A 24,989-nucleotide genomic window follows, 5' to 3' on the forward strand; every position below is an offset into this window, starting at 1 on the left:
ATCTAAAACTATCAAACTTGGCTCATATATGCTTTGTAAGAGGAAAATCTACACTTTGGAGTGACTTATTGAAGTTTTAATTAAAAATTAATAAATTTGGCGTTTTTCTACAATTACATCCGAAAATAATATGATAATATACTACAAAAATGATTTTTACATAATCTTAAAATTAAAAAAAAAAATATTTTTAATGATATTAATTTATTCTTTGTACACACACACACACACACACACACACACACACACACACACACACACACACACACACACACACACACACACACACATATATATATATATATATATAATAAATTTGTTAAAAAAATTTTAAGCATATTTTGCAAGAATACAAAAGCAAGTAAGCATTCTGAACGAATTTTAAACGTATCACGAATGGAAGTGCGAAAGCATAACATTTCTAAAGGAGCACTAAAGTTGTTCATAAAACTCAGTATTAAAGTCACAGATATTTTTTGTTTTAAAATCCGAAATACTACTGATATTAACACAAAAAATAACAAAACGAGTAAAATAGTGAAATTCAACTTCTGCCCTCAATTTAAATCATTATTGGGAAAATGGATTTTAAGAAATCAAGCGATATATTTATTTTATTCTAAGAAGAAGCCGTGTGAAAAATTTAAATTTATAATGAAATACTATTAATACAATTAAAAATGCCAAATCTTAGAATGTCTTAGGTTAGAAATTAGGTTACATAAGTAAAAGGACAGGAATACAGAGTTTTCCATTTTTTACAAATTATAAGGGAACTTGCAGAAAATAAAGGAAATGTATAATAAAATGAATTTAAAAAAATGGAAAGATTTCTAAAAGAATATGAATTATACATTTATCAAAATTTGAAGCTTAAAAATATTTTGCTGTTGAATCTATTCAGAACCAAGTTACAAAAAATATTTAAAGAAAAAATTTAGCTACCATTACTAGTCGCCAAAGATGGCAAGTATTCAATAAGTTTGATTATATTTAATAAAAAACATTGGTTTAAATGCTAAATTTCAAATAGAATTAATATGAAGGAAAAATAATAAAAATAGCAGCGAAATGTTTTAGTTGTGTTTCTTTAACTTTTTCTGCCTTTTCAAATTGTATGGAGATTTTTATAGTTTCTTATATTTATTTGTTTGATTTCAATATTTTATTCAAGAATTCTTCTCTCTTCTGTAGACAAGTTTTCTGTGTTGAAATTTTTCTGAAAGATCTGACCCTTTTAATTTTACTTCTAAAATTCACAACAAAAACTTCATCAGAAGTGAACAGTGAATCGAAATGAATGAAATCACATGAATGCAATTTGGAATTACCACTTATGCGAAAGAAAACATTTAGAATAATGAACAGGTATTTTTATATACTAAGTAAAATTATATCCGGGTGAAATAATGAATTTATAAATATATTTCAGTGCGAATCCACCCATTATCGTTTGCTTTATAAATCAAAATAAAGTGAATATATATTTTAATATATCTGGCCTATTTCATCTTTCATTCTTAAATGGGTAATAAATTGGGTATGGTTATTTCAATTTCATTTATCTATTCCTTCATTCATTCGATCTAATTATAATATGCGTGCTGGAAATTAATTAAATCGAAGAAAAAGGTAATTTGAGAATGAAAGGAAACGAGTTTTGTATGGTAACTACGGAGAAAGCAAAGGAGGATGGAAAAGTGGGCCAGTAATTTTCTTGCCCAACTTCCCATCATGCATTTGGAGACTAAACCACAAAGGCTATGCTAGAAAAATTCAATTGCCGTTTCACGTGACTTAATAATAAATACATCATCAAGTAAGAATTTTGTAGTTCGTACGTGGGTTTCAATATTAAATTTGCTCAATGAAAAGTTTGAATCATTCTAAAAATAGTTATTTTTTCACTCACGTATGTCTTGTTAATTAAAAATCGTAATTTCATTAAATTTCCTTTTAAATTGGTATTTAATTAGCGCAGTTCTTTATGCTCTTTCTCGTGTTTGAAGATATAAAGTGAAGTTATTGTAATAATCAAAAAATTCGATGTCAAGAATTTGATAAATCTACATGGTTCAGACATCTGTTAAAAATAAAAAGCATTTTTGGAATTTTTATCGTACAGTCTGTGTGTGTGTTTTCTGGTGGGATATAAACATAATAACTTAAAAATACACTACTTCAGAAACTATCAATCCATAAATAAACAATATGCAAAAACACCAATATAAAATTTCCTGAATCTATATAATAAAATATAAAATATACATTGTATTTAGAGAGCGCTAATGCTGCTACAACTAAAACACAAATGAACTTAACCAAATTAAAATTAGAAATAAATATTAAGTTTACAGCCAAAGAATCAAAAAGAAAGATTAAATGAATCCGGCCCGAAGACTTTCTCAAGGGTCACCCTCAGGCAAGGATTCAAACCAGGGATTTTTTCTGTGAGGGGTCTGAATTTCGTCCAACAAACTGACCCCTCGTGACCCAAGATTATAAAATATAAAATAATCTTGTGATACTAATTTTATTTCCAAAACCTCAATTTTCTGGAATTTTCGGGTCACGAGGAGTCAGTTTGTTGGAAAGTCAGACCCCTCACAGAAAAAATCCCTGGTTTGAATCCTTGCCTGAGGGTGACCCTTGAGAAAGTCTTCAGGCCGGATTCATTTAATCTTTCTTTTTTATTCTTTGGCTGTAAACTTAATATTTATTTCTAATTTTAATTTACTACTTTAGAAATTTATCTAAAGTCTTAAAAAATAGCTTTCAAACAAAATTTGAACGAAATCCTTCGAAATATATACTTACATATGCATAAAATATTTCGGAAAAGAAAAAAAAACTATATGGGTGAAATTTACTATATACACATTTATCATCAGTATTGCTTATGTATTCTAAATTTTGGAACAAATTAATAGGGGGAAGGACCGTTTGTTAGTTTATATGTCCGCATGTGTATAGAAACAATAAAAAACGAACGATGAAAAAAAAAGTTACCATTTGGTATACGGTCTTGAAGCCAAATTTCTACACATATTCCAAATTTAAGTCCAACTGTTTTAGAGAAACACGTCCAAATTTCATTCTCAATAGTCTTTATTATATTATTAATATATATTGTTTCACTACACATGAAAATCAAGTGGCTTCAATCAAGTGAAATCAAGTGAAAATCAAGTCATCATAAGTTGCGAAATGCCGTAACATTTGAAGGTTTACCGCCGTTCTTCTTACTCTTCCCTAGCACTGCTATATAATCATCGGGGTGCAAAGAAGGATGGAAAAAGAACAGAAAAGAAAATGCAAGAATGTTTAAATAAACGAGAAAGTTGTGACAAGAAATCCCTCGCCAGAAGTACAACAGGTCATTCGAGTTTTCAATCCCTTCATTAAGTATGCCAAATCAATCTGAATTACTACCTCATTGTGAATTAAAATTTGATAAATTTAGTAATAAATTCGGCAGTTATATTATATATATATATATATGTAATGATATTTTAAACGCTTAATTTCAATTTAATTAATTTCCAAGCTTTTATCTTAATTTAGCCCATAGTAACTTCATTCTAAAATATTCTCTTATTTCGTGATCCAATTCCACTGTCTCTACTTAATTCAAGAGAAGCTTTGTTAAATTGCTGAATCAGCTAAAATCTCACTTTCCCACACTGCGCGTGAAGAGACAAAATACCGCTGATGAGGCAAATTCTTTTTTAAAATCTCCCTGTGTTTTCCCTGCCTTCTCCGCGCGTGTAACGAAAATCCCTAACGAAATCTCGTAATATATTAGCACTATGAAGAAATGTTTTCCAAATCAAAATCATAGGTTATATAAGACCAGGGATAAAATGTCCAAGAGCTCTTCCCACATTCCTTTCTGTGTGCTCGTCGTTTGTACATATGCTTGCTTCTTCAAAATGAAATAAATCGACGTCACGAAATTAAAAGTATCTTCACTGTTTTCAAACTGCATTCTGCTTCACATAAAATAATGCTTACATACATATATATATATATATATATATATATATATATATATATATATATATATATATATATATATATATATATATATATATATATATATATATATATATATATATATATATATATATATATATATATATATATATATATATATATATATATATGTATGTAAGCATTATTTTATGTGAAGCAGAATGCATACATATATATATATATATATATGTAATATTATTTGTATACATATATATATATATATATATATTACATATATATATATATGTATGTAAGCATTATTTTATGTGAAGCAGAATGCAGTTTGAAAACAGTGAAGATACTTTTAATTTCATGACGTCGTTTTATTTCATTTTGAAGAAGCAAGCATATGTACAAACGACGAGCACACAGAAAGGAATGTGGGAAGAGCTCTTGGACATTTTATCCCTGGTCTTATATAACCTATGATTTTGATAGGGAAAATACTTCTTTACAGTGCTAATGTATTATGAGATTTCGATAGGGATTTTCGTTATGCGGGTGGACAAGGTAGGGGAAACACAGGGAGATTTAAAAAAAAGAATTTGCTTGATCAGCGGTATTTTATCTCTTCACGCGCAGTGTGGGAAAGTGAGATTTTAGCTGATTGAACAATTTAACAAAGCTTCTCTTGAATTAATTAAGTAGAGACAGTGGAATTGGATCGCGAAATAAGAGAATATTTTAGAATGAAGTTACTATGGGCTAAATTAAGATAGAATCTTGAAAAATAATTAAATTGAAATTAGAGTTAAAATATCATTACATATATATATTATAATATGTGTACTATTAACCATTTGTCTTTGATGGGCAATATTTACAGAAGTGATTATTAGCTTACAATCTTTCGTGATTTTTTTTAGAAATTAACCAGTAGGGCATGGTTAATACACAGTAATCAGAAAGCCGAAAGTGTATTTTGAAACACAGTGCAACATTTGTAGTCACAAAATCGCATGCTAAATTTCATATATTTAAGTCATTTATTTTTAATTATTGCGTTTACATGCTTGTGAAAGAACAAACCCACAGACGGACAAATACTTGATGGATTTGGTCCAAAATTTGATAGGTGTCTTTTGTTTGGACGTCATATCTGAGCATCAAATTTTATCCATGTAACACTTTTCGTTTTGTAGTTATCATGTTGCATTATATTTGAACAACCAGAAAAACTATTTCTGAATGGATTCCACTCAAAATTTTGATAGAAATCTTCGAATTTGAAATAAAGATCTATATATCAGATTTCACCCTACTAGCTCAAAGCATTTTTGAGTTAATCGTGTTCAGAAACAGATAAACATAATACCAAAAATGTGTTTTTCAGATTCAGAGACTTATGAAATGTGTCAACTCGTTAACTCTCGAGTTTGATTATCACTATATTTTTTCTCTGTATGCTTCATATACTAGAGAGTATAGACTCAATCACAAATGAAAAAAAAATGCAGTTTTAACTCACACACACAGTAAAAAATAATAGTTTTCTATTTGTATAAAAGAAAATATTGTAAAATTTATAGGTAAATAAATGCCTTTAATAATAAAAGTCAGTGCACCACCATGAATTTTTTCCCCCAAAATAATTTTAATGAAGATTTGTGTTTTGTGGTTTCATTTTACGTCTTTCTCACCAAATTCGCTTTATGGTGTTGCCGCGCCACCTAATAAGTGTCATTTACTTTATTTCGATTTCCTGAATTAAAACTCTAATTAAAAAAATAAGCCTACTTGCCATAATTTGCCCTTTTTCTTTTTCTTTAATGACGTTTACTGGACTAGAATTTTAATTAGATTAATGCTACATTACATGAGAATCCTTTAGGGACGACCTTATAATTTTGGATAATGAACATGGATAATGAATGAGATCACAAAATTTCCACAAAATAGCTGGATAATAATTACTTTGTTAAATTAGTGAATAATGAGAAAATATGGAGGTAACCATAAAAAAAAAAATCAGTTTCATCATATAAGCAAAGACATAAACTAAATTTTTATGTAAAAAGGAATAAAATGATTGCACAATAATCTAAAAATTTCTGACAATTATAAGAGAAAATAAAAAGACAGAAATTTCGTTTTTCTGAGTGCTTATCTGCAGTTAACTCTTATGATAAACGGCATCTACCCGGGGAGGCGGCACTTCGAATTTAGGATGAGAAGCTCCCGGCATGGTGGTTTGTTCTCGCCACCCATGATGTTACACGAAATGGTGGGTCTATCTCCTCCTTTCGATGACGGGACGTACTACTTTAGGGAAGGGTTGTACCGTGGCCGGTGATGGCCATAAGAACTCAACCACAGTTCCTGCCAGTGTTGCTGTGGCGGCGGTCCGGTCATTCAGTTATTTTATCCATGTGTCTCCGAACGGGTTGGAGAGTCAGTGGTAAGATTTACGATGAAAGGCATATATCACAAAGATAAAATCACGAATTCGATATCTAGTCCAACTAAAATTATTCTTATTCTTATTGCTGAGCATATGGTAACATATGCATAATATTACTGAACATAACAATATCCTGAGTATAGCTGCCTTGAGTTTTCAAGGTGACCACTATCGCTAGTTAATATAAGTTATAATATTTTTAGAGAATGATAATTATAAATTAAAGAAACTAATTATTGGTTCTTTAATAATTTTTTTTCTTGGAGCTGTGAAAAAGATATTTTAGTTGAATTTTCAAAAGTAAAACATCACTTCAAGAACTTTTCTTGAAAATTATATAGCAACCACAATTGTCATGCTTATTATTGAAAATTCAGGGCGTTGATTTTTGGTTTAATATGCCTCGTAATATTTTTATGATCTGTAATTATTTTGGTCTATAGCTATTTGAATTAAAATCGTGCCCAAAAATTAAATAGATGAAATTTTGAAAGTCCTTGAAATTTCATTTTACCAAATTCTTTTAAAACCATTCAGTTTTGAAAAGAAAAATAATTAAAAAAAGTTCTTTTTCTCAAAATCTGTCAAATAATTGTCCTACATTAATTATGCATTAGTAAATTACAATGTTCTTATCCGTATGTATAAAGATAACAGCGATAAAAAAATAGGATTTAGGCCAAACCATAACCTCATTTTTTTATCGTCTTTCTGTAGAAAGCAATTGCAAGCAAAAAAGCATTATTCTATTCAAGATTACAGTACTTAGTATTCTCTCAAATTTCAAAATTTATGAAACTAATTCATTCATCTTCTTTTCAGCTTTTTTCTTTTCCATTTTTTTTTATTTTATTGTTCTATAAAAACATTTGTTCATAAAATAAATTGGCCTTTTTTTCCAATGACACAAGTGACTTTGTTTTTATTAATGGTTCTACATCAATTCTTGAGATCAAAAGGCCACTTGCTACTAAAGTGCGTCATAATCAGACGACTTTTAAGTAAGCATTCCAAAACTCGCTCTTTATATTAGGATATATGCATGTTAATGCCATTTGTAAAGAAAGAGGTTAATTCCATTTAATAATGAAAGACATTTCCCTTGCAAACCGCCGGAATTTTAATTTCTGCTGCTCTGATGGGTCCCCTCTCTGTTTATAATCAGCATAAAAGACCGCAGACAATGTTTTCATTTTAACATAATATTTACCCATTTAGGAGTTTTAAATATTTTTCTCCAGGAATGACGACTTACATTTTGAGAATTATAATGATATTGTAACGACCTTGTCACTCATAAGTTCTTGTAGATGTTAGAAAACTCAACTGTTTTTAATCCTGTCAGTGGTAGTAGAATCATGTTTACACTAACTAGAACTAGGTGAACATTTTTTTAAAAATTTTTAAATCATTTTATCTTTATTTCATTCATTGAATTGCGGCTTATACTCTGAAATCTCTTCGGATAACGTCAGTTAGAGTTGAAAAATATATTAGGGTGTCCTAAAAGTTTCTTTCTCATTGCGCTATGAATGACTGTTTTTAAAGATGTTTGTCACTGGAGACGAAAATTGGATTTTATATGAAAATGTGCATAGAAAACGCACTTGGTGTAAGGACAATAGGCTTTCAATTGTCGCTAAGCCGGGACTACAACCTAAAAAAAGCTCTTTTGTCCATTTGGTTGGACTGGAAAAGCGTAATTTTCTACGAGCTCTTTCCTCAAGGTCAAACAATAAATTCTACGAAATACTGTCATCAACTGGATCAACTGAAAGCTGCCATAGCAAAAAAACGGCCAGAATTAATGAACGTATGAGGCGTTGTTTTTCATCATGACAACGCGAGACCACATATTGCATTAATCATAATAGAAAATCTTTTATAGTTTGATTGATATATTTTACAGCATCCTATATACTCATATACTCTCCAGATCTGGCTCCATCTGATTATTACTTCTTTCTGTTCTTAAAAAATTATCTTCGCAATAAGCGCTTTAAATTCATCAGCGAAATAAAAGTGCACCTTGAGGATTATTTCTTGTCCAAAACATCACACTTTTTGAAAGGAGGCATAATGAGGCTTCCTGAGAGAAGGAAGAATGTAATAAAGCAAAAGAGTTCTTATATAATAAAATAAATAATACTTTAAACAATAAATATTGTGCATTCATTTCATATTAGAAATAGGAAAGAAACTTATGTTACCCCCTAATACATGCTGATTCAAAATCTAAAATTTTCTGTGTCTAGACTCTCAGACAAGTTTTTTTCAAGCGAATAATGCTAAACATGAATGAAAATTAATTATAAAATCGTAAACTTCTCATTTTATTGAGAGTTTTTATGCTTGATTATATCAAAGATCATTAATCTGAGATCTGCAATTTTTATAATTTTATTTAATGCTGATTTATGACATTCTTTCTTGAGGGGAGAGTTTGAAATTCTTTTTATTATTTTATTTCACCGCCAAAAGGCGAAGAGAAACAACATCCATTCCAGAAGCTTCTTGTCCCAAAATTCGAGGTGCCCCTTCAAATAGGGATTCTTGAAAAATTTGAGAGAAAATGACTTTGTAAAGTGTTAAGATAAGATATATGTTTAAGATACTGTTACAATAAGAGATATTATGTTTAAGGATATTATATTTACAATACTGTTATAATATGATTTGCAATACTGATTTACAATATGATTTACAATACTGATTTACAATATTGTTAAAGATTATATTATGATTGAGATGAAGCATAAAACATCGTTTTCAGTTGGTTATTATAACTTTTGTTTCTGATTATTAAAGGGAAGTTGCATTTGTATTCAATGCAATTGAATGCATTTGTATTTTTTGTGTTTTCGTTACGGTTTCTCTTTGCATTTAAAATGCTTAGGTTCATGCGTTTTGAAAATCGAAACAAGTTTTAAATAATTTCCGATATTTTTTATGTTTAATTTTAAATGAATAATCTAAATTTCTAATGTTTTGAAATGTTTGTTTTTGTTCAAAGGTCTTGAAAAACTAATTTCAAAATCTTTAAAAAATAACAGAGTAGAGATTAAATAAAGTATAAATTTTTGTAGAAATTATTTTTGGGACAATTCAGATAAAAATACTGTTTTATTTCAGCTAAAATTCGTTATTGATTTGATCATATCATTTTTCTAAAATTCGAAGAATTATGGGCGTAAGAAATATTTACATTATTAATTAAATACAAGGTGATCAAAATTAAAACACTCCTACTCTGAGCTCTGTATACAGCGAACTATTCAATGTAAAGGCTCCAAAATTGGTGAATATATTCAAGACATGGAGAGACAGACTACGCAAAAATAAATTATTTCCAGAAACACCAATAAATGGCTATGTACAACAAAAAAATAAGTTGAAGACTGAAAATACACATTTGTAACACATTTTATTCGAACTTATCAAATATCCAATTACACACACCTTATCGATGCAAGGGAAACTGCTCAATGGGGTTCCCTTCTTCCAGATATAAATTCTGCATTCTGTAGATAGCTTGTTCAATCGTGGATTGTCATTGAGGTGGTTCACACGTGCAGAATTATACTGTCCTTCAAATCTGCCAAGGTTACCAGACGTCTTCGATAAGCAAGATTTTTTTAAGCATCCCCAAATTTAATAATCACAGGGATTAATATATGTAGAACGAGATGGTTAGGTTACCAGAAACGCGCAACTAATTACTCTATCATTAGTAAAATGTTGCCGAAGAAATTGCTGTACCAGAGTCCAATGTGAGGAGGCGCTTCGCATAAAGGTAAATAAATCAAAACATGGACGCTGTTGCATTTGGGGTGCAACAAAATTTTCGAGCATGTTTTGGTACCACATGGTCTTTTGGACAAATTCTGAAGTCGACTAAATTCTCGAAGTGCAGCAACAGCAGTTCCTTTGTTTTCGTAAACCAACTTCACAAGCAAAGAGCGAAGCCATCGCTGATAAGAAAGACATTTTCCCAGCTTTATCCCTTTTATGCTAAGAACAGTAGCAACAAATGGCGGACTTATGCAAATTTTTGTGCTTACAGTGCGAATTTGGGGTTACACAGATGGTTTCAGTTTCTTCACTTTTTTTAAATCTTTTTTTCCTCCGCTTCAGAAATAATAATAATTAAAAACAAAAATCTATACACCATTGTTTTTAATTTTGTCAATATTTGTATCCTTTTAGCATGTTTTCCTTTGTACAACGCCATCTATCGGTGTATCTGGAGTTAATTTTTTTCGCACAATCCACCTCCCCATATCTTGAACAGTATGTTCAGTAATTTTAAAGCCTTTACACTGAGTAGTTTGCTGTATACAGAGCTCAGAACAGAGGTATTTCAATTTTGATCACCTTTTATAAGATAGAAAAGAGAGGAAAAAATAGGTCTGTACTCATACACCCGCCAAGACACATATACGCCCACCCGTACACAATGACAGTTATTTACCTTGTGTAATTATTTGTTTCTTAATTCTAACTGGAATTTGCAGTTTGCATTATTTGAAACAGAGTTATTCTAAATAGGAAACTGGCCTGTTGGCCAACGAGCATTTTTAAATGAATTTTAGCTTTTATTAACATATTTGGTTTAATAATGCAGTGGCCATAATCTTATGAACAATGGTCCAAATCCGATCTTAAACAATCTAACATTTTCTTTAATTTTAAAATTATTACATACTTTTAGTATATTACCGCAGAGATTTATAACTGGGCCTGATATATAGCACGTTACAAATAAAAAGATATTGAAATTTTGACAAATTCTATTGATATCTGCAACGAAAAACATTTTTCAAAGGCATTCAAAATCTAAATTATGTAATTAATGATTATTTCAAAACTATCAATGCATTTTTACTGATGTATTATAGTACACATTTGACATTGTCATGATATTTGAGATTTTCTTTTTATATGTATTTTTTATTTAATATGATATTTTGAAATTTATAAAAATGTTCTTTGTTATTGGCTTTTCAATCATTTCCTTATATGCTAATGTTCCTTATATGCTTCCTTATATGGACACAATTAAATGCTCCCAATGCTAATACTCGATTTTAACACTTTCAATACTTTATTATCAAACAATCGATTAATTTAATAACTTTTTGATTTTATACACTTAAAGCAACTTGGATGAGAATATGAAAAAATAGATATAAAAAAAAAATTCAAATGAAATCTACTATCGCAAATTTCAAGTTATCATGTGAGTACATTATTAGTTTTTAAGTCATTATTTGTCTTAATTCATTTAAGTCTTTAACCAGTTTAAACCGGTTTGAAACAATCACGAGACTTCTCTATCGGTCGGCCTCTCTCTCTCTATATATATTTAATGATAGTTTTTTTAAACTTTCATTTTCAATTTTTATAGTTGGCAAACAAAGTTTTGGAGGTTTGGAAATAACAGCTATGATGTCCTAGTTTTACGTCAACCTATTAAAAACGCATCTGCTGTGATAGAAGCATACGTAATAATAATACAATACTGGTAAAAGCAGGAAAAAAAATGAGATTAAAAGATGATGATGAAAATTGCCATTTATGCTTTATTCATTGCCTACGCGATTTTGAACTTCAAAATCACCTAACCAAACAACATCATGTTCTCATATGATAAAAAATGAATGTAAAATGCCAAAATAATTATTTATAAATTAAAAATTTCAAAATAAGTGAAAATAATTATTCAATTTTATAATACACTAGGAGAGGCTTAAATTTTTTTCATTAAATTATTTTGCTAAAAAATTTATTCAACTAATTGCATTTGCCCCTGATCTTGTGAGAAAATTTTTTGATAAAGATATGTTAAATTATTGAATTAATCTTTAAGTTTTTAAATGTTCATTTTGCAAGTTTATTTCTAGAAACCATTATTTATTTCCTCGAATTCTTATTTCGGAGAGCAAAATAAAATTTCCTGACGAATCTAAAAAAATTTCTGAACTGATGAATAAGAATAATCGAAACGAATCACATATATTTTTGTAAAAATTATTTAAATTCATTGTTTTTCCATTTATGAATATTTTTTAGTGGAATTTATGATTAGTTGCTGATGAAGATGCTTTTCAAACATTGTCAAACGTTAATTATCGATCATTGTCAAACATTAATTATAAACGACCATATTCTTTTAACATTAATTATATTTATAGAATTTTTCTAAAATATTCAAAATTTTAACATAAAATCTGTGTTGTGCGAAATAGAGAGAATTAATATTGAAGATTTTAAGCGAAACCATCGCAAATAAACGAGTTTCTATTATCGGAACCGTGCTGCCATCTATATTCCTATAAGAGAAATAATGTTAAATGCTTCGCTCCATATCCACCAAAATAAAATCATACTCTATCGTCGGCATAAAATTATATGGAAAATTTACTTTTCCATTCGAATTTCATTCGAGAATATACATAAAATAAAAATTAATTAATTCTTCAAAAATATAATGATTAATTGAAAACTGTAAAGAAATAAAGTTCTTTGTATATAAGTTGAAAAATAATTAAAAGTTAAACGATAGTTAAGATTCGATATTTTGCATTAAATACTTTAATTTACTGTCCTTTTTTTCATGATAATTATTTAATTTTTAGATGATATATAATAAACTATTTGCTTACATAATTATTTGCGGATAAATTGATGCTTGCATCTTTTTAAGTCACTCTGGCAGATGGGTCATTACGAAAAAGAAGTCTCACCTAGAATTTCTATTATGATTATTTTATTTTACAGAAAAATCTTTCTTTTGTATATTTTTTTAGTATTAGTTATATTTTTATAACCATCAAGAATAAAAAAAGCTAAAAGTAAATTAAATGAATTCAAATTTATTTTTCAATTCAGAACTTTAATTTGAAGCAGTGCTGCCATCTATAAGTATAAAAAAGAATTAAATTTCCTACATCATTTCCTTCTATGTATTCCCTGTATATACAATTATTTATATGTATATGGTGCCATCATAGTACAGTTCACATTGAAATTGACAATATATATTTTTGCGCATGCATAGTAATAGGCTTATTTACTAAAATATAACAATAGTTGCACTATTTGCCATACAAAACACAAAAATAATAATGTATATGTAATTGTATAAATTTTAATTATATACAATAGTTGATATCAAATGTTCGATTGTGTTTATTAATTCATGAATATAATCAGATCTGAAAGTAATAAAAAACATAACCAGGCTCTTCTAGAAGGATATATTTGTCAAATTCAGAGACTGTTGCTTTCAGGACAGGTAGCATTGACTCAAATATTAGACAATGAAATATGCAACTATCTAAATCAAGATTTTGGTATCGGATTTTTCACTTTCTCGTATACGAAATGTACAGAAAGTATAGGAATCCTAAAAAAAAAAAAAAAAAATTAAATTGAAATTTTGACAAATTTAAATTTTCAAACTTTCCTGAATTCTAAAAGCACTATTTTTTGCATTATGTCTATATGTCCATATGACTGTGACGAAGATATTTTAAAAATGCTATGAGTTAACCGGATGAAAATTAAATGTAGTTTTTTTTCACTAAGTTTGTAGATTTCTGCCTTCTATTTCTGTATAAATTAACACGATAACGACAAAATGAGATAGATGAAAAATTTGGCATACACAGAATGTAAGTTTGTATCAAAATTTGAACCAAATCTGTCAAAAGATTGATCATCTACACTTTCACAAGCATGAAAACGCGATAGTTCAAAAACAAAAGGATTTAAATATATGAAATTTGGTGTGTGATTTTGTGATTACAATTGTAGCTCTCCATCAAAATTCTGTTTCAAATATTGTATCTAAAATGCAATTCGCTTTTCGAATATCAATTGCTAAATGCCAGGAATGAATCCATAAGGATCACACGATCGATTCCGAAAAAATGATTTAATGATTTATTCTTGTTAAGAGATCAATACTTCGCAACTATTGTTCTCCTACACCATGAATGGCATTCGTGGTCTTACCTGTGATCCATAATTTTATGTGGAGCGGATGGGAAAGGAGCATAATATCTTCATTAGAAAGCGAAAGTTTTGCGGGGATCACTCCTACTTGTTTCATTTAGATTTGTGAGTTCTTTGATGCATTATTAAGTTCCCTTTGAATGAGAATGATTTGGATTAGATTAAACTGGATTAAGGCTCACATCGGAATATACGCAAACGAAAGAACAGATGAATATGCAAAAAGGCTGCACACAAAGAAATAAATATTGTAGTCCCAGAATCATTCCAAATGTTAAAGAATGAAATTAGAAGAGAGATGACTATTTAGTGGTGGGATAGACGGATTACGTTGTGCAAAGGACGCATGACATATGAATTCATAACGGCACCAAAAATTATAAAAAGAATATTTCACCCTACGATAGTGCAAATTATCTGTAGACGGGGAAGATTTCCTGAATGCTTCTGCAGATTCGGAAAGAAGAAAAACAATATAAAGAGACGTAGAAAGACAATAGAGGGGAAATATCCTCATTTCAGCACTGCATAACAGAATGTGTCGAACTCAAAGAAATGAGAGAGAGCCTCATTATCTATAGTAACACGATGTTACAATACCCCGGGAATTAAAAAATATTAAAAGAAATAATGGGAAAGATTTAATTCTTTTACCAACAGTTTGAAAATTCTTTGAACTACTGTTGGCCGTTGTTTCCTTATGCAAAAATGTGGATAGTTAACGAGCAGAACAACCAGTAGCAATAATCCCTGTTTATACCGCTTTGTTCTGTGATAAGAACGTGAAAGGTTGTTATTTAAAAAATGAGAATGACAATCCGCAGAATTCGCAAAGAAAGAATTTATCCCTATGGTTTGATTTGAGGCAATGTTGCTTCTGTCTGGATATTTTCCATAAAAACTCCATCTGAAAGATTTTTCTCTAGTGAGCTGATGTCTATGTATCAGATCACTTCACTTCCTTTGAATGAATCCTTTGCCTTAAAGGATTTACTTTTTTTTAATCATTTAAGGCAAGCATTACAAGTGAACGGTTTGTTAGCTGTGTGAACAATGGTGTGTAGAGTTAGGTGCTTCTTGAGAAGGGAAGATTTTTCATAAAATTTACATTTGTGAAATTTAATTCCTGTATGCTTTAACTTATGCTGTTTCAAATTACTTTTGTACTTGAAACCTCTCTGGCAAATTTTGTAAACAATTAGTTTTTTTGTTTGTAAGAATGCATCCAAAAATGTGTGTGTGTGTATGTGCGCGCGCTCTTGTGTGTTTTAATTAGGCTTATTAGTGTTGCTGCCGAAGCTTAAAATAAAATGAAATGATGCATCTAAACTAGTTATATATGCCCTCGTGTTTCAGTTTGAATTCCAGTTGCCATTGAAGTTGAATTGCAGTTCTTATTTTCAGCTCCAGTTTTGGTTCACCCTGTTTTCCCTTATGGTTCATCCTCTAGAAGTTACGACAGTCTCCAAAATCAACTTCTATTTCTAAACTCTATAATTGTCTTAATATTGTTTTAATCGTTTTATTTTTGTGTTTTATTAAAGAAATTCATTATCTATCCTTAAATATTCTTGTACAATATTTTTATTGGAGATTGGGCACTGAAGTCAGATACTATTCGAACTCAGAAAAGGAGCTAAAGCATTTACAAGGAAATGCCATCGACTAGGAACGAAATCATTATATTTTAATTGTTCCCAATAATCAATTTGATCATTATTTAAATATTTATAGTCAGCATATGAGTCAGTATGGCTGGTTCACGACTTCTAAACATGCTTTAACAAAGATTTTTTTTTTTTTGCATGAAAGATGTATATAGATGTATATTTGCATGAAAGATGTAACTTGTACTGCTTATATGGTGCAAAAGTTTGGAGGCAAAGGAATTGTCACAGATTTTTTGGATATCTCCTTGAACAACATTCAAAATTACGATCTCTATTCGATAATTGTTCAATAAGTTTTAGTCGTAAGTGGATAAAACAAGATTCAATAGTTTTATTTAGTTTTATTCATGTTTGTCTAAATAATATAGATATTATAAGATCTAAATTCACTGTAAGATATTTGTTTAAATGCAGTTTCCAAGTAATAAGATAAAGCAAAGAGAAATTGTTGACTATTATAAAAACAACAGCCGGCATCCTGGACCAGGGGTAGAGCTTCTTCCCCATCTTCTGAGCGTCTCAATTTCGAGTCCTGGTTCAGGCTTGGTTGTTCTTTATCCTGTGTCCAATCAGTGAGGTGCTCAGGGGTCCTTACTCTCAGAAGTCCTTACTGAGAATCCTCAGGGGTCCTTACTCAAAATCAAATTCTTTAATGTATCTTATTTCGAACAATTACACCCGGGTATATATAAAATACTAGAACATTTTACTTTTCATTTAACTATGAATAGAAATTTCAACATTTCTTCTGTTCATATTATGATTTTGTCACTTAAAATGCTTTTATGGTTGTTATAATAAACGTGACATATTTCATTTGCTGTTAATTTTTTTTATATATATAAAGAAGAGGACTAATTTACGAAAGGATTTATTAAATATTTCCTGTTGCAAAGAATGTTCCAATATCTAATAAATTGTTGTAATATCTAAATCATCTTATTTTTTGATGTCATTAACCTTATATTTTAAAGAGAATACAATCAAATTTACTAAAATAATTTAACGGCCTTTTTACGGGTGAGTTTTTTAAACAGCAATCTATATAAACTATGATTAGTATTATTATCACTAATTATTAAAACAAAACTCTTCTTCTCATGTATACCGTCAAACTAGTTTCACGGTTGTGTTTGAAAGAAAGTAAGTTAATATAAAGCACATTTTATTAAAATTATAATACTTTAATTATAAATTAAATAAATGTTAATGTATAGAAATACGACTTCATTAAAAAAGATTTTAAAAAAGAATATCTAATATTCATTTAAAATATAATATATCTTATATTTTGTTTTGGAAACATATGCAATATAATGAAATCAAATTCAAGTTGAAAACTGCCTCATTTTCCGTTTTGAAGAGCTTGAATAGCCAAATATATATTGTGTGATTTAAAAGGATGAGTGGTTTCGAATTTCTAATATTTTCATATGTGATTTCAAATTTTTTTATCTTGCGTTTGTCATTTTATTTCTATGCATTGAAGAAATTGGCTTGATGAAAGGCCAGAAAATTAAGAATGCAGGATGTTTGTATTTCATTTTGCACAGGTTCAAATAATCGATTAAAATTCTATTCTTAAACAGTATCTGGTCATCCCTTTTTGAACCGCATTCTTAATCTCGAATATTCAGAATGTCACTCTATCTTGCTTTAGTCATATCATTTCTGAATGTATAAAATAAATAATTTGAATCCCTATAAAATAATTCAGGAAGGATTATATATTTTTGTTTGCACGGATTCAAATAATTTGACAAAGCGTTTTCCTCAACATTCACAACTTTCTCTGTGAGAGAAAATGAAGCGTTTTACAATAATTTGCAGTATTTTCCTCCTGAAATAATTTCTATGATTTAAACCCTAAAAAAAATGCGATTTCAATAGGAGAGAAAATTATTTTGAAAGAAATTTGAAAATGGTAATTTCCAAATGCACTTGAGTATTTTTAAGCCCAGTCTTCGTGGTCATCGAAGAAAATGTTCATTTGAATTTTTAATATGTAATTGAAATATATGAAATTTTAAAATTAAAATCTCTGCTTTGATTGCAAATACTTTATTCAGATTGTGGCTGGAGTGATTTATTCATATTGTAAAATTATTTCTTAATAGTATTTTTAGTACATTAAGAATCTTTATTAGTCTTACTGAGGGAATTTATCGATGTTCATATGTCTCAAATTATCTATTGCAAAAAATAGGAAATTTAAATTCTTAAATTATATTTTTTAAGTACATGCTAAAAAATACAATTTAAAGGCTTATCAAACTTCGTGTTACACTTCTGTCACAAGAATATTCCGATTTTTTTGTGAAGTGAAGTGAAAAGAAAATAATAAGAATCGCAAAGACCAATAAAGAGCAATTAAAACATCAAAATTGAAGATAGTCTTGATTAAAGAATGGCGGAGCTCAGATGTATAAACTGTAATGAGGCTTTTGAGCGTGAACAAGGACATCGCTGCTTAAATAGCCCGTGGATGTTCGGAACTGAGAATGCAAACACAATATTGGAGGATAATGAGAATGAACTTAATCTTGATGAAAATGAGGTAATTTCTTCGGAGAGCGAGCAATTACCTAAATTATCAAAAGTCTGCACTGAAATATTCAACAGAAATTCCGATTCTGACACTGATGCCAGTTTATCGAAAGAAGTAATTTTCGGAACTGATCAGCACAAAAATTCAAACCCTCTCTCATTTTCGGAAAAATCTGAGACTTGTGACAAGCGCTCCGTAAGCGACATCCATGCAATTCCTGGTCCTTCCCGATTGCCCTTAAATGAAAGCGAAGGAAGTTTTTGTAAGGAAGAATTCCAATTCAAACCTACTGAAGTAAATCCTACTGATCCAGTGCCTACTGAGGTAAAACTGCGGACATGCAAAATTTGCCATAAAGTATTCACAAAGAAATATAACTTAAAAAGGCATATGCAAATTCACGAAGGAGTAAAAAACCACACATGTGACTTTTGTGAAAAATCGTTTCATCAAAAGGATAATCTGCAGACACACGTCAAGACGCATACGGGTGAAAAACCATTTCCTTGTGATGTTTGCGGGATGCGATTCATAACACACTATCGTTTACAAAGGCATAGGCAAATCCACGGAGAAGAAAAAAAATACAGTTGTGACTTTTGTGAAAAATCGTTTCATCAAAAAAGTAATCTACAGAGACACGTCAAGACAAAGCATCAGGAAATCTGTGGAGCAGAGGAACCATACAAATGTGGCAGTTGTGAAAAATCATTCCTACTGAGATCTTCTTTAAAGATGCATGTTAGGAGCCATGTGTGTGAGAAGCCATTCACTTGCGAAGTTTGCGGGAAAGGATATAGATGGAAATGTGACTTTAAGCGACACATGAATAACCACACTGGAAACAAATTTTCATGTGAAATCTGCGGAAAATCATATACTCAAATGCGTTATTTAAAGGTGCATTCTTGCAAACCCACAGACGACAAACATTAAAAATGGAACATTTTTGAAAAGAAATGTTTGTATTAAAGAAGTCTACAAATCAGGAAGAGATTTATCAATATACGTAAAAGAAGAATCTAAAAAATATCGTTAACAAACCGAAGATCATGCGGAAAAAAAAAAAGAAACGAAATGAACCATTGCGGAATTTTTTCTAGAGATATAGGCTTTACTTATCGGACCTCTTTGCTCCATCAATTTCATTTGAATAACATGTAAGAGTAATTTTTTATTGGCATTTTAAAGAAACGAATATTTTATATTTTATTTGTATAACGAATATGAATTCAAAATCATTGAAATGTTTTATTGAATATTTGACACAAATCTTAGGAGTGTTTCCTTAGAATTGTTATTTTAAATTCTATATGTAATTAAAAGAAGATGCATTTTGCATTTAATTTCAACAATAATATGAATTTTTATATTAGACTGTCATCTACTGTCCTGATTATTTTATACATATCACGTGATTATTTTATACATATATATTCAAAAACGTAATTGTCTTGTTCATCTATCTTTTTTCCGTAATCTTGCAAACTACATATATATTAAATAGAATTCTTCTCTAGCTTTCAACAGTGGTAGAAAGAAAGGAAATGAAAGAAAAACTGATCGAATATTACGGTAATTTATAAAATAAGTTTGGAAATTATTGAAAAAAAGCTCTTTAAATATTTCCAAATTAAAGAAAAAAATTGCTTCACTATTAGATTGGTATTATTAAAAAGAAAATATTTTAAATTTTGAGATGGTATAAAATTAATTTTTTGTGCAGTAATATTTTTGAAGTCGTTACGGAAAAAATATCATCTTATTTTTAATTATAAGAAATTCAACTATTTTTTAATTATAAAAAAATTAGCTTATATTTTAATTAATTAAAATTTGGAAAAAGTTGCTCCAAGTTGCAGATTTCATCTTCCATGTTATAAATATGAAAAATTTGGAAGTTGTAGTAAAAGAGTCTTGACAGCAAAACGTCATCAGTCGCATCCCCCCCCAATGTTATTATTTGACTGAATATAATATGTAACACCTATATTCTTTCTACAAGGTGAGTTAATTCAAAATCGTTAATCATAGAAAGAAAGAAAGGAATGAAAATTTCAAGTATCGGCGTTGGAATTAGCTAATCTCCTCCACATTTAAGGCCCATTTTTTCTGTTGCTTTTAATCGCTATCTTAATATAGTTTATCTCGTATCTTTTAGAAGAAAATTTGAAGCAGAATACTGTTTAATATTTGACTCAAAGTTTCTCTTGAATTGTGAATACCATGCACCAACAGTAAAAATATAATTAAGTGAAAAAATACTTTATTCAGATTAAAACGCATCCATGAGTTTTGGGTACCATTGTGGTTCAAATTTGTGCTGTATGTGATGTAGTGAATTTTTTGTCTATAACGTATACGCCGCTTTATTACGAGTGAATAATTAAATTTTTAATGAAAAGAAACACATTTTTTGATATTTCATGAAAATTTTGAAGCTATGAAGTAGTGCGATTACCTATGACTAAGGAGTAAGACGGGAAATTTAATGAGAAGTCATTTCTTTCTTATTTTCCTTTAATAATTTATATAGAATAATCTAATGGAATGTGTTTTTATTATAAATTTTATCAGAAACTACAATATATATATATATATATATATACTAGCCTCCTTTGGCTACCAGCCGTTTCACCAGTCCTACCGCTCGCTACAATTTTCAATTAAATATTTTAAGTAACTTGTCTCTTAATAGCTTCTCAAACAAAACATTTTTAATCTTCAAATTTTGATAGTCATACCAAATTTATACTGTTGTTTAGATCGTTTCGTTCAATTTACTATATATATTTTGCTAATTTGTTGTCATTTCCGGTAAAACTTCAACTTTAATTTAAAGTGGAAATGCTGAAATTGCAATTTTTGTAAAGATATTTTTTAATGAAACCAAGCGTTTTATTTTATTTATCATTTTTGTTGCTATTTATTTATTATTATTATTATTGAATATGAGTACTGCAAACAGAATCGTTCGGTATTTAAGTCTTATGTTAACTACAAAATATTTTTCATAATTTGCGTAATATCTCAAAGAATAATTCAACAAAAATTTCTCAGATTCAGCATAAATTACAGTTTTTAGTTTTGCTTTCAAAAGGATTGAAATGAAAATAATAATATTTTGTTCCGGCCTATAAATATATTTAAAAAATTATGAAGTCTAAATTTTATGCAGTAAGGTATCATATTCTGAGAAATATTCTGGACACGCCAAATTTTAAATAAATGAATGAATGTTTCTATTTTCCACGATTAACTAAGACTGATTTATGAAGTTTTGAATGTTAAAAATTTAGAAAAACTCAACATTTTCATAATCTTAGGCCAATTAATCTAGAGAAACCTGCGCGCTGATTGGCGTATTTTCTTTAAAACGATGGATGGAAAATCTAAAATTATCCTTTTTTTTTTTTTTTTTGAATAGTGATATTCAAATTTTTATAAATCAGTCAGTTTAAGTGATTGATTTTGTTGATTGGAAATTAATTCTTTATTTAAAATATTAGTGTTTCAAGAACATTTTGTTAAATGTGATTTCCACAGCAGAAGCTTTATGTAAAATCAAAAATTCGTTATACATTAGCGTATTTATTGGATCAAGTTACATAAAATATAATCATTTTCCATTTAGACCATTTTAGCAGATCTGTGTCTATTACTAAAGGTTTACAAATTAGCAGTGTGGCCCTGATTTGAATGGATATCCTGTTCATATTAAACAAAACTTACCTTAAAATAAAACTGATTTATTGGATTAATAATACAGATAGTGTAAAAGATCATAAAATAATTTTTCTTGAATTTATTTAAAAAAAAAATAATATTTCATATTTGTTTCATTTCCTACAGACACGTGACGAAAATCATATTTTTGCAGATTTCATTTCCAAAAAGATTTAATTTATTTTTAAATAGAGCTTTAATCGATGTGATGGCAACACTTTGAAAAAAGCTAATTTTTTCCCCATGAATGCGAAACGTGCTCGTGCAGCTTAAATTTTATTTTTATTTTGTATGAAAAAAATTGTAGAAAAATATAGTTAAATTATTTATTTAAAAATTAATTAAAAATAGAAATTTAAATTGAAGGTTAAAACATTGATATCATTTAAAAGATAAATTTTTGATCTTTAACTTGATGTAAAAATCTTTTTTGTGCGGTAATATTTTCGGAAGTTATAGCAGAAACACGCTAAAATGTCGCTTATTTTTTAAATAAATAAAATTTTAATTAAAAATTCGAAAAAATAACCCCGAGGTGCACATTCCCGGCCTCCAAGGTATACACGTGCGAAATTTCGTAGCTGTTGGTCGAACGGTCTGGCCTGTAGAGCGCCAACACACACACACACACATTGAGCTTTATTATAAGTATAGATATATACATATATAATTTTATTAGACGGGTTCTTCAAAGAGTAAAGCAGACGTTCTTCACGTTTTAATTCTCACATACACTATATTCAAATATATATAATGTTAGTGCAGGTATAATAACAAAATTACATATTCTTACTGAACGTTTACTTATAATATTCTATCATCATCGAAAAAATCAATGCAAAAATCAATTATTCTTCACATTAACATTATTTAAATGGTGGATGTGAAATTAAAATAACAGCAAAAGTAACAAAACTATGATGTTTTCAGGATGCTATATCTACTTCTCACAACAAAACATGTTACATAAAATATCCAAGTGTATTGAAAAACAAATGACAAGTGTTCTCAAAATACGAAAAAACTCTTTCTTGATGAATACAAATTTTATAGCTTTGAAGAATTGCAATTTTTGTTCGTATAAATTAACACAAATCTCAAACTTAACTAATATGAGTTTTTCGTTACCTGATCTACATTAAATATCTTTTCATATAAGCAAAATAATAAGCTAAACTTTGTTTCAATTTTATGAAATTCCGTAAATTGAGTGGAGTTCAAAATTTATATTTAATTAGTTGCTATTTACAATTTGCAGATTTAATCCAAGTTACACCCTTTAATTCTAAGTTCATGTACTTCGACTTTCTCTCTCAAAGATAAGAAAAATTTTCTGCCCCTTCAAGCATTGGAATGACAAATAGTGTTTTTAAGAGATTTCATATATAGAAGAGGAGACCGCTTAGCTGATGGCTACTAAGCAAATGCATGCACCGACACTTTTCAGTATACTCATAACACATCCCTGGACGAGCGTCTGTAAGGAGAAAAAATTATGGCGTGGTATTCAATCAATCACATTTATGAAATGAGTCACAAATTCCACAGTCAAATCCAGTTCAAGATATATTGTGGTTTAGATATCATCAGTGTGGTTGCGTAGAATTCAGGTGAAACTTTTGATTCCTGCGAAACAAAAAATAAAGATGCGTTTAGTTAATAATGATAAATTATTAAAAATAACTAAGAGTAACAGTTAAGAATTAATATTAAGATAATAGTACATTTTATATGAATTTTTATAAAACCGTGTTTATAATTTTTATTGTTGCTTCCAGAATATTATAGCTTTTAAGAAACAAAAAGGTTGTAAGATCAGTATTTTATTTCATAAAACGTCAAATCTAGGAATCTTTCTTGTGTGTATAGTATTCTTAAAGTATGCCATTAAATAAAAAGATTATATTTTCCTTTTCGGAATCGCTAGTGAAAATTATTGACCTTTCAGTAAATGGTTAGTTAATAGAATCCTTGTTCCATATTATATTCTCTCAACGGTACTTCCCAAAGATGCCGAAATAGAGACAATATAATCTCAAAGGTTTGGTTAAAGATTTAATCTCAAAGAATATTTTGGTGTAGTAATTTTTTTGTGATAGAATTGCTCTGGTTTCTTATTTGCCATGAGTTGCCATGCTCTCAGTTGCCAAAAGCCCAAGTGGTCTGTCACAATGAGAAGGGGGAGGGGCACCACAGGAGACAGCTAACTGAAAAAAGATAAAACCTGCTATTTCGCTAACAGATGGTCAATTATCAAGGAAAGAATAACACTTACATTAAGATACCCAAATTTTTTTATTGCATTTGCAAAGAAAATTACTTTTAAAAATTATTTTAAGACTGCTATTCTATGTAATTAAATATTCTATTAACGAATACGGAGCAAACCATTAAAAATTCTAGCTTTTGTCTTTCAAAGAAAACGAACAATTCAGTAATAAAGCTAAATATTTCATATTAGCTTGACCGGAAGAGCAGAGGGGAGGAAAGCTTTCTGCAACATGAATTTGCACTGCTCTTGTGCAGATAACCGTACTTCAAAATTTATAATTTCATTATGTTTTAATTTCCATACGCATTTAACTGTTAA

At 29.0% G+C, this 24,989-nt stretch overlaps 1 protein-coding gene across 1 annotated transcript; it reads left to right on the forward strand.

Moving 5' to 3' along the window:
* Positions 1 to 18,542: 18,542 nt before the first annotated feature.
* Positions 18,543 to 19,784, forward strand: LOC129972649 (gastrula zinc finger protein XlCGF8.2DB-like). The gene has a single exon (XM_056086861.1). The coding sequence runs from the start codon at positions 18,611 to 18,613 to the stop codon at positions 19,607 to 19,609; it is 999 nt and encodes a 332-aa protein (XP_055942836.1). The 5' UTR covers positions 18,543 to 18,610; the 3' UTR covers positions 19,610 to 19,784.
* Positions 19,785 to 24,989: the final 5,205 nt, after the last annotated feature.

The sequence above is a fragment of the Argiope bruennichi genome, chromosome 6 (genome assembly GCF_947563725.1).
Source record: "Argiope bruennichi chromosome 6, qqArgBrue1.1, whole genome shotgun sequence".
NCBI lineage: Eukaryota > Metazoa > Arthropoda > Arachnida > Araneae > Araneidae > Argiope > Argiope bruennichi.

Bases quoted from the DNA above. Each gene is read 5' to 3' on its own strand.
- LOC129972649 (XM_056086861.1), top strand. From the start codon at position 18,611: ATGTTCGGAACTGAGAATGCAAACACAATATTGGAGGATAATGAGAAT.